The sequence below is a fragment of the Propithecus coquereli genome, unplaced genomic scaffold, assembly GCF_000956105.1.
Source record: "Propithecus coquereli isolate 6110/MARCELLA unplaced genomic scaffold, Pcoq_1.0 Scaffold246, whole genome shotgun sequence".
Taxonomy (NCBI): Eukaryota; Metazoa; Chordata; class Mammalia; order Primates; family Indriidae; genus Propithecus; species Propithecus coquereli.
Window position 1 is genome coordinate 2,602,244 of NW_012148019.1, and position 12,046 is coordinate 2,614,289.

At 34.8% G+C, this 12,046-nt stretch overlaps 1 protein-coding gene across 1 annotated transcript in view; it reads left to right on the top strand.

Annotated features, from left to right (window-relative positions):
• The window catches only part of CEP350 (centrosomal protein 350kDa), a 175,594-nt gene that overhangs the window by 17,049 nt on the left and 146,499 nt on the right, over positions 1-12,046 (top strand). The window contains exons 2-6 of the mRNA XM_012646529.1: positions 2,840-2,928; positions 4,107-4,150; positions 6,179-6,293; positions 7,189-7,348; positions 11,356-11,978. Of these exons, the coding sequence (XP_012501983.1) occupies positions 2,853-2,928; positions 4,107-4,150; positions 6,179-6,293; positions 7,189-7,348; positions 11,356-11,978 (1,018 nt within the window). The 5' untranslated portion in view covers positions 2,840-2,852. The remainder of the gene's footprint in view (positions 1-2,839; positions 2,929-4,106; positions 4,151-6,178; positions 6,294-7,188; positions 7,349-11,355; positions 11,979-12,046) is intronic.

The following is a 12,046-nucleotide window of genomic DNA, read 5'->3' on the forward strand; positions in this document are numbered from 1 at the left end:
CATTTATTTTGAAATAGAGATAGATTTTCTTTCATGTTTACTCATCTGCCTACACTGTCTCAGTCTTGTTAGTATTAAACTCTAGACATAGAAATTGTGGATACATAATGCAGTTTTTGGTAATTTAATCTATTTCTCCTGGCCTTTGGAAAATTGGTAATTACTGTATATTTTAGCATTTATTTTAGTTTTAAAGCAAAGAGATGTCTGCCCAAAGAAAATTTGTCAAATAATTGACAGATTACTTAGTAATATAGAATAACTCATGTTTGTTTGGTTACTTTTTCAGTTGGCTAGACCAAAAATATCTTTATCAGAAGGAAAGTAAAATGAGTTAATTTTAAAAATTGTATTGGCAGCTCTGATTAAAGATTTATGTTTGAAAAAATTTTAAACTATTGGCATATTTGTTGATTTTAGTTTTTCTGCCATCCCTGTCTATTTTCAAAAACCTAGTTTACGTTTCTTGGAACCACCACATTATATAATCTATGAAAAATTCTATTTTAGAACATTTTTGAAATGTTTTCTAGGAAACTTAACAAATCAGGATTATTTTAGGTGAAATTAACTCCCTTAAAAATTAATTATACCTTTTAGTTTTATGTATTTGGACCTTGTAAGTAAACTTTTCCTTTTCTGAAATTTAAATTGGGGTCTTTGATATTCAACATACTGTACTGCCTCTGCAGACAACTAATTGGATAAAATGATTTTTATCAAATATGACAAAGGTTTAATATATTTGTAAGGTAAAGAGTTCGTCAAATTGGTAAGAAAAACATTAAGATCCTGGTAGGTAAGTGGGCAAAGGATAAGAAAAGGTAATTCACAAATGAGGAACTAAGATTAAAATTTGCAGCAGAATATTTAACCTGATAGCATCTACCAAATTTAAAGCAACCATTTTCTTCCCGTTAAATCAGCAAAAGAATAGATAATGTTTTAAAAGGTATTAATGAAACTAGTAGGCTCTCACATTATTGTAAATTGGAAAACAGTTTGACATTGAATCTCTAAGTGTTCTTCACATTCTTTAGTCAAGTTTTAACATGGTTTGCAGATCCTGTTCTACATAAGTAATCCAAATAAGCAAAAATTCATATATGCAAATGTTTATTTGTAACAGAGAAAGTGAGACATAATACTGTATTGGCTATCTATTACTTTACTTTGTAGCTCATAATCTCCCACCCCCAACCCAATTTAAGCAATTTAAAATGACATGTTATCTCATCTCTAGGTCAGGAATTTGGAAGCAGTTTATCTGGATGATTTTGGCTTAAGGTCTCTCAGGAGGTTGTAGCAGAGTGTCAGGGTAGGACTGTGGTCATCTGAACTTGACTTGGCCCGGAGATCTCCTGCGAGGCCTCACTCATATAGCTACAAGCAGGAGGCTCAGGTTTCTGTCCCTTGGACCTCCTGATAGGGCTGCTCAGTTGTCCTCATGACACGGTGGCTGGATCTTGGAGCTAGAGAGTGCGTTTTTGTAACCTGGTTTTGGAAGTCACGCCTTGTCACTTCTATCGTTTGATATTAGTTAAAAGTGAGTCGCTAAGTCCAACCTATATTCAGTGGAGAAGAATTAAGTTCCACTTTTTCAAGAAAGGAGTATCAAAGAATTTTTGGATATATTTTAAAACCACCATAAATGTCCAGCAGTTAAGTAGAACACAAAATTGAAATTACAGTAATAAAATTAGAAGGGAATATACAAAATATCTTAATAGTTAGGAGTTTGGGAGTAGGGCTGAGTTTTTCTACCTGTTATTTTCCATACTTCCTATGTTATGTGACTTTTATAACAGAATGATTCCTCTATATTCATAGGAAAATATAATGACTTTTATTGCCAAGCTATCTAAGCATAAGCAGATCTTAATCTTTTTTTTGAGTCATGATATATTTTGCCTTTTTGTTGTGGTAAAATACACATAACATAAAATTTGCCATCTCAATTATTTTCAAGTGTACAGTTCAGTGGTATTAAGTACATTCACAGTGCTGTGTAACCATCACCACCATCCATCTCCAGAACTCGAAACCCACTAAATCATAACTCCTCATTCCCTCTCCCCATCAGCCCCTGGCAGCCACCATGCTACTTTCTGTCTCTATGGTTTTGACTACTGTAAGTAGTAATATTTTATGTAAATGGAATCTCATAGTATTTGTCTTTTTTTGACTGGCTTATTTCTCTTAGCATAATGTCCTCAAGGTTATTCCATGTTGTAGCATATGTCAGAATTTCCTTCCTTTTAAGGCTAAATAATATTCTATTATGTATGTATGACAGTTTGCTTATCCGTTCATCTGTTGATGAACACTGGGCTGCTTCCACATTAGCCATTGCGAATAATGCTGCTCTGAACATGGAATACTTGTGCAAATATCTCTTGGAAACTCTGTTTTCGTTTCTTTTGGGTGTATACCCACAAGTAGAATTGCTAGGTGTGGTACTTCTATTTTTAATTTTTTGAGGAACTGCGATACTGTTTTCCACAGCAACTGTACCATTATACATTTCCACCAGCAGTGCACGGAGGTTCCAATTTTGCATATTTTCACCAGCACTTGTTATTTTCTGGTTTTTTTTTTTTTTTTGATAGTAGCAATACTAATGGGTGTGAGGTGGTCTTTATATAATTTTTAATGGTTTATTTCTCTAAGGAAAAATAAAATTATTGGCTTATCAGAAACTCTTAAGTGGATATAAAAATACCTTTTAGAGATGACACAGTCTTTTTCTGACTTTCCTGAAGGGCAAGATAAGTCAGGGCATTTTCTTTACTAACCTTATAATATTGATATTCAGTGAATACTGATGATGTGATTGCAGGTAAATAGGCAGGATGAGGAGCAGCAAATCAAAAGAGGTGGTGCCTTTACCAAATCCAAGGAACTCTCAAAGCAAGGATACTGTTCAAGGTATGATTTTTTTCTTTGAGACGGGGTCTTGCTGTGTTGCCTAGGCTGGAAGTGTAGTGGCTGTTCACAGGTGCAGTCACGGCACACTGCAGCCTTGGACTCTTGGGCTCAAGTGGTCCTCCTCTTTCAGCCTCTTTAGTAGCTGGCTCTACGGGTGCATGCTGCTGTGCTTGGCTTTGATTTTGTTTTTGTAAACTGAACTTAATCTCTTGTTTAGGATCATGTGTATTAAATTCTGGGCTACTCAATAAGTCAAAATTATACATATGCTTTGATTTATAAAAAGTGGATACATTTTAAAATTCAATTTTGTTTTAAATAAACAAGGTACCTCTCTTTCAAAGGTATCCTTTGGTAAACTGTTTTGTAAAGGAAGCATCCTTTTTTAAAATGAACCAGTATATGTAAAATTTTTCAGAATTTCTGGCTTAATATCAATAAGTGATATAATATAGTTTCTAGTACAGTTATAGATCTATAATGTACAGGTAACAAAAGAAATAGTCTCATTGAATTCTTTTTTGATAATACATTCGGGGTAACTTTAAGGCATGATATTTTTTGAGAGAGATTGACAAACTGGAGTACATTCGGAGGAAGATTATTGGGTTTTTGAGAAATCTGGAAATCAAGTCACCTGATGAGTGTTTGGAGGCAATTAAAATACTTATCTTGGAGAAGGATAACTTATTTATTATGTGGCTTTCAACTATTTGAAGGGCTGTTATCTGAAAGACTAGATAGATTTTACCTTTGTTTCTACTAGTAGATTGAAGTTTAGAGTAGTTTTCTAATCTTTTTCACATTGTATTGTGAAATACGGTACAATATAAAATTTTGTATTTCTTCTGCACATTGCAGTAAACTGAGGATGCTGCTTATTTTTGGAGATGTCTGATACAGGTATGGGTGGGAATGACAATGCAGCTGTCCTAAGGACTAGTAGTATCAGTGTCTATTCAACTTTACACCGTATGTTGGGAAGCTTGGCTTTATAGGATGGTAGTTAGGGAGAAAAAGCATATTTTGGCTAAGTATAGTAAATCACTTGCTGAGGAATGTTCTGCCTAATAAAGTAGTTCTGAAACTTTTGAGTACATTTGGGAGCTTATTAAAATTCAGATTCCGAGATCTAATTCAGAGATTATGATTCAGTAAATATCAGTTTTTCCCAGCAGATATAACCACATCGTGGGATGCACTTTCTCAGACCAAGGCTGCTGTAAGTAGTTTTAGCTTCCATTTATTTATTTCTGGTTTAAAATTGATTTCCTGTTATGACTGAATAGATTAAAATTATTTCTATGGTGTTTTTTGGATGAGAAAATGAAGTTAACATTTTGGTAAGAAGTTATGTACTGTATATTACAAAGTGACCATAAACGACAACTATTAAATAGTAAAGGAATAAACATGCCACTACTTTAGGTATCAGGAGCACTAACACTGTGTCATATAAAATATTAAAATAATTTGTGCTCTTTATTGACCTTTAATAAATTTGTTCATTTGGTATGTTGAAATGCAAATTTAAAATAGAGACTGCATTAGGGAAGGTGGGGCTGTGTTTATGGAGAAGGCTCATTGTCAGGAAGGAAATGAAAGGAACTAACTTGTCCTTGAATAGACGGTGAGTTAACCTCTTCTTTTTTGGGGCAATAACAGGCTGTTTTCTCATACTGCTGAAGAATAATGACTATGGGTAACCAGTTCCCATTTGTGTTTTGCCCAACCTTGTCTGGAGTTTAGGAATCCAAATTTGGCAGGTGATACATAGGCCCTTCATTTTCATTTGCTCTCTGGGCAAATTTCTCTTTTAACATATCCTTTTTTGTTTTCTATACCACCTGAATTTGAATCACCTGTTTCTTTACTGTCTAAGTATTTTTATAGTTTTTCTGTCTTTTAATATTTAGAACTGTTTTGAAAATGAATCTGGAAAAAATATTATACCCTAGACTTGGTCCCAGTGCAAGGTCAAATTTTGGCTCTATCCTTATAGCAATATATATTCTCTCTCTTCTACATGAGCATTATACATCTATAATATAAGAATAGTTTTTATCCCCCAGTTTAATTTAGTGCTGACTTGTTAATAATAGTTGTTTTTCAAAACTACTGGATGTTTTTGAAGAATTTTTAAGTATGATAAGGGGCTCATAAGTAGGGGGGAAATCTGATACAGAACTATTGATATATAAAGGATTATTCCAATTTTTTTAATACATTCCACTGCAAAAATTAAAAGAAGATAAATCAAAGTTTTATACAAAACATTTATCTCTGTGTGATGCAATTTTGGTGATTTTAATTTTAATTTTTACATATTTTTTGTTTTCTAAGTTTTTTCCAGAAGCATGTAATACTCTATTCAGTAGAAAATGCTTTTTAGGCCGGGCACAGTGGCTCACATCTATAATCCTAGCACTTTGAGTGGCCTAAGCCGGAGGATCACTTGAGGTCAGGAGTTTTGAGACCAGCTCTGAGCAAGAGTGAGACTCCGTCTCTACAAAAAATAGAAAAAATTAGCCGGGCATGGTGGCATGTGCCTGTAGTCCCAGATACTGGGGAAGCTGAGGCAGGAGGATCGCTTGAGCCCAGGAGTTTGAGGTTGCTGTGAGGTAGGCTGACGCCACAGCACTCTAGCCAGGGGGACAGAGCAAGACTCTGTCTCAAAAAAAAAAAAAAAAAGTGCTTTTTAAAATAATTGAGAACATTGGTGGTTATACCAAAAGTTGACCTATATTTCACAATGTATATGAAACCTGAATTCTATCTTGTGAAGTTTCTCCTTGTTTTGAAACTTATTTTATAGATGTTAAACTGTAAAAAGTTATGGCTGTTTATATACCTGTAGTCCTGAATTTTAGCCTAGCTAAATCATTCTTTTCTTATTTTTGCATGTGAAACGCATAGGCTATATTGCATAATGGTATGCCATGTATAATGTCAGATAATTTACTGCTTTTAAAAAAACTCAACAATTAAAATAATTCAGTGACAAATAGAAACTCTTTGATATTCTTCAGAATCTTACTGATTTTCTTGTCTAAATTTGGGCAGCATTTTGCCCAACTTACAGTTTAAGTAATAAATGATGAAAAACTAATATTATAAGAAAGCATTGCTGAGTTTTTTCTACTTTGAAGAAAGGTATTGGACAATATAATTTTAAATAATCATGTAAATTGATGGTAGCTGGATTATTTACAGAACTAACTTATGTGTTGTAATGGTGTTTAAACTTTAGTTGAGACACATTGAAAACAAGTTAGAAGTAGCCCCTACAAGTACTGCTGTGTTTGATTCCGTCATGGATGCCAAGAAATCTTCTGCAAGTGCTACCCGAAAAATAAGTAGGAAAGGTATGTATGAAGTTACTTCCAAAGATATAAATATGTTAAATATTTTTTTTTTTTTTTGAGACACAGGGTCTCGCTCTGTCACCCAGGCTGGGAGTACAGTGAATGGTGTGATCATATCTCACACTGCACCCTTGAACTCCTGCCTCAGCCTCCCAAGTAGCTGGGACTACAGGAGTGCGCCACTGCTACGCCCAGCTAGTTTTTCCATTTTTAGTAGAGACAGGGTCTTGCTCTTGCTCAGGCTGGTCTCAAACTCCTGACCTCAAGCGATCCTCCCGCCTCAGCCTCTCAGAGTGCTGAGATTACAGGCGTGAGCCACTGTGCCCAGCCTGATTTTTTTCTTTTTTGATTCACAGGTACGTTATGTCACTTTGAAAATGAAATTTAGTTGACTTAATAAGATGTATATTTTCTTACTAGGATTTAAAATCATAAATGGAATATCCTTTATACAGATATATCATAAATTGAGACAGTGCAAATATTTCTTTGATTACCTTTCATGTATTTCAGTCTGTGGTTTCTTAATTGGTGGGCTAAAACCTGCGGGTCAGTACCTAAACTGTGATTTTCTTTCTTTTTTTTTTTTTTTTTTAACCTGTGATTTTGGTGGGTTGTATCTGATACTTCTCTTTTAAGTGAGTGAGAGCCATTGACAAAAAGGAATTTTATATGTAGAATTTTATTTTGCATTGTTTGCTCAGAATATAGTCTTTCTCTATTGATTGGGCTACTTTAACAATTTAACTTGAATATTTTCCATCCACTTATATAATATTCTATACTAGAGATGGCAGGAATAATAGATACCTAAATTATTTTCTTAGATACTAGCCAAATTCAGAGATGGTTGTATTTGATATCGTGTGTTCTCACAGATTTCCTTTTCCTTCAGATGGTAGATACATGGATGATTCTTGGGTTAACGCTCCAACCTCCAAATCCTCTAAATCACGAAAAGAGAAATCTCGTAGTCCTCTTAGAGCTACCACCCTGGAAAGTAATGTGAAGAAAAATAATCGTGTGGAATTTTGTGAACCTTTGGTTTCTTACAGGTTAGTATTGAAAAAAAATTATCAAATAGGGTTAGTCTGTAATATTTATGGTAAGATTATGATTTATTTTTTGAGTTTTTTATAGCACTCTAGCTATGAAATAGTATTATAATACTCTAGTATTATTACCTTTGTTATTCTCCACAAAAGATAATGTTAAAATCTTTCACATGAAATATCGACTACAGCATAGTTTTATAGATAAATATTTGGGATGGAGAAATAGTAATATTTGCCTCAGGCCACCATTATTATAATAAATCTGTTTCCTAGAAAGCAAATTATTCAGTCTCTGGAAATGTGGCTTTTTTTTTTTCTTCTTAATATCTCAGATTGTACATTCTACATAATGAGCTTTATCTAGCTTTCTTTTCTTCTTATTTTTTTTAGTAGCAGTAATCAATCACCTAAAATTTCTTTCTCATTAGGAAAGTGAGTTTGTTTATTGTTTTGTTGTTGTTTCAGCAACTTAGATGTTCAAGATTGATGAATGAGTTTTCATAGTATGGATAATATAAAATGCGTTGCATTTTGTTAATGTAGTTTAGACTATTCAACTGATAAAATTACAGGATTTTGCATTTGAGGGACACTTGACTAATGATTTAAATGTGTTCATGCTCTTAGTATGACAAATAGTAACAAGTAATAATTACTGGGCCTATTTCTTTGTTTCATTTGTAAGCATTTTTTGTGTTTTACAGTGTCAGTTAATAAATCAAAGAGTTTCACGATGGTACTTGGTAGTTCTAGGTATATGTTTGTACTCTTAAATTTGAGATAAAGAATTTAGGTGATGGAGGCGGATTGAGTTCAGTTCAATTTTTAAAATGTTACATTTGATACAGTTTGAAATATCTAAGTGAAAATATTCAGTAGGCATCTAAAAATTTGGGTAAGAATGCATGTGGAATGTTCAGGACTAAGAATATAAATTTGGGAGTTGTTCCTGGTATTGAAGCAATAAAAATAGTGGAAAAAATATAGAGAGAAGCCAGGTAATCTGGGTAAAAGTTCATAGTTTGGAAAAAAGAAAAGGGAAAAACTTGAAGAGTAATAAAAGTTTAGACTCTCTAAACATTTAGCAACTTGTCTAGAAACATCATCACTACTAGAATTGAGAATGAGTAACTGACTTCTTGTTTGTATTCCCATTTTCTTCCTGCAAAGAATACTACTTGATATTTAAAATTGTGTAAATTATGTATCTTTTAAGAGAACAACAACAAAGATGCCCAGAGGATAGCTGTGAATGGAATTCCTTTCTCTGTGGTAGACTCCATTCATCACCAAAAACTCTTTTTCCTTCTGTTTGTTTTTTGTGAGAAGCATCCTCGTTCTTTCTGTGGCCAAGGCTAGAGTGCAGCGGCATCATCATAGTTCACTGCTACCTCGAATTCCTGGGCTTAAGTGATCCTCCTGCCTCACCCTTCTGAGTAGCTGATGCTACAAATACACACCGTCACACTCAAGCTGATTTTTAATTTATTTTTTTGTGGAGATGGGATCTCACTATGTTGCTCAGGCTGGTCTTGAACTCCTGGCCTTAAGTGATCCTCCTGCCCTGGCCTTCCAAAGTGCTAGAAATACAGGCGTGAGCCACGTGCCCCGCCTTTATTACCTTCTGTTATGAAACATGGCCAAATGTGTTCCTAACCCACTCCTTTTTTGCAGCCTAGTTAATCATTCCTCTGTGCTCCCATAATACTATGTAACTTCTTCTATTACAGCATTTTATTTCATGTTGCATTATATTTTGATTCCATGTCTGCTCATTTCGCTAGTCTATATGTAAGGGCCCAAATCTTGTTTTATTCTCAAAACATTAGTTTAATTCCTGACATGTACTAAGTATTCAAGAAATATTTTTTTCTAACATTTTATTATGAAAATTTTCAAATTTATAGAAAAGTTGAAAGAATTGTGTAGTGAACACCCTTATATGTATGCAATAAATATTTAATGAGTGAATGAGTGAAAGACTGTGAGAGATTACTTTTTTGAGGTCAGTTTTTCATCCCCTTTTGAGATTGGGACATGATATGTAACTTAACCATTTTATGCTTTATTTTATTCTCTACATGTGCTAATTTTAGACCAAAATCATTTTAACCGTGAGTTGTTGCAGTCTGGTGAAGATAGTGAAAATAATCACATTTAGTCTTGGTTTCTGATGGCAGCTGTGGGATTCATTTCTCAGCCCCAGCTTCTTCAGTAATCAGCTACTCAGAGCAGGGTCTAAAGTTTTTTGGGTGATGGACCCCAGTGAGCATCTGATGAAAGCTGTAGACTATCTCCTTAGAAAAATGCACATCCTCATATACTCCTAATAAGCATAGTTACTACATTATGTTGTAATACAGTCATGATTTTAAGAATTTTTGTGGCATTTAGGGTTTTATGCCTTTGTACGAAATGGTCTAGATCAGCGCTATACAATAGAACTGTTAATGCAGGCCACATGTGTAATTTAAACACTTTTAGTAGTCACACACAAAAAAGATGTTTTATATTCCTAAATCTTTAGAATCTAGTATGTAACTTACCTTGCAGCAGCTCTTAATTTGGACTAGCCACATACCATGTGCTCAATAGCCACATATGGCTAATGGCTACTGTTTCAGACACTGCAGGTCCAGACTGTTGTTATGTCTGGTTTTGTTGGATATTTTGTTGGCTGTTTTTTCATGATTCGTGTGTTCTTCTCACTGTTGAGGCCTGTTTGTCTTCATTAACCTCCTTTTTAATAAACTGCTTTCTGAAGATACAGCTTATTAGAATGATGTGTAAAATAAAAATAGTCTCTGAAGGAAGACTTCTGCTAGTGTTTTTATAAACAGAGAATATGGACTTTGTAACATGTGCTTTGGCTCTACTCAGTCTTCTTTGTTTACTCCTGAGTTTCTAGATATGCTTTACACAGTTTGAAGTTGCCAGAAAAGTGCTTTTCGGTTAAGAGGTTTAACTTTACTAACAACATGTATTTGGAGGAAGATATTTATTGTACCTCCACTTTATTTCTACTTCCCATTCTATTTGTTAATTTGGTACCTCATTTAGAAATGACAAGGCTGGGCGCGGTAGCTCACACCTGTAATCCTAGCACTCTGGGAGGCTGAGGCAGGCGGATCGTTTGAGCTCAGGAGTTCGAGACCAGCCGAGCAAGAGCGAGACCCCGTCTCTACTAAAAATACAAAGAAATCAGCTGGACAACTAAAAATATATAGAAGAAATTAGCCGGGCATGGTGGCGTGTGCCTGCAGTTCCAGCTACTCGGGAGGCTGAGGCAGGAGGATCGCTTGAGCCCAGGAGTTTGAGGTTGCTGTGAGCTAGGCTGACGCCATGGCACTCTAGCCCGGGCAATAGAGCGAGACTCTGTCTCAAAAAAAAAAAAAAAGAAATGACATATATATTTGAGAATTTATTTTCTAGGACTTAAGATTTCATAGAGGAGTAACAGATGGTAATAGATATCAAGTGAATACCCGAGCTGAGGTCGTAATCTTGTTTTCTGGAGTTCTTAAGGAAATTTCTCCTCATATCTTTTGCATATTTCTTATTCTGTAATATGCAGGTTATTTAGATTATTTGCCATGTAACTTTATAGAGAGGGCATTTAGCATTGAGTCTTGATATTAGTAATGGTTATTTTACTATTTTTAACTGACTAGAATTTCAGGCTTTTTTGATTTCTGATGTTAGCTTAGAGTTCTCCAGTTTGTGTGACTGGTTTCGGTTTGACCAGTTTTTATACTTTTATGCAAAGCTTTTTTCCTTTTAATTTACTTTTTAAATTGACAAGTAAAAATTATATATATTTATGGTGTACAACATGATGTTTTATTATATGTATACATTGTGGAATGGCTAAATCAAGCTAATTAATGTGTTACCTCACGTACTTAATTTTTGTGATGAGAACACTTAAAATCCACTCTTAGCAATTTTCAAGTATACAATATATTGTTATTAATTATAGTCACAGAACTCATTATTTTTTATTACAGGGATATCCATGGTGCACCTTCCAATTTAAGTCCCGGCCATCTGGAGTCAAAGCACATATATTGTGTTGATGTTAATGAAGAAAAGGCTGAGAGTGGGAACCGGATCACAGGCAATCGAGAAGAACGGAACATACATAGCTGTGATTTTGAGAGCTCCCAATCATCAGTGATTAATGATACAGTTGTTAGATTTTTAAATGATCGACCAGCAATTGATGCATTGCAAAATTCTGAATGTTTGATTAAGATGGGCGCTCCTACGAGAACTGAAGAAGAAATGCCTAACAGGGCCAAAGGAAATACGAACAGTCTGAAGCCTTCTGTGAATAACATGGGCCACGACGTTGATCCAAAGGTGTTACGGCCGGCTGACTCTTCTCCATCCTCTGCTAGTACTTGCAGTTCCCAAAGATTGGATATTCTAAAGCGGCGACAACATGATATCAAACTGGAAAAACTCAAGGAGCGGATTAGGAAACAATGGGAACACTCAGAAGAAACAAATGGCCGGGGCCAGAATTTGGGTCATATTGACCATCCAGTAATGGTTGTTAATGTTGATAACTCAGTAACCGCAAAAGTCAGAAAAGTGGCAACAGCACCACCTGCTCCGACATACAAAGGTTTGTAGTCAGTCTTTGCACCTTTTTCTCCTGCTTCCTTGTTCCTTTCTCCCTAGGATGTATTTGAG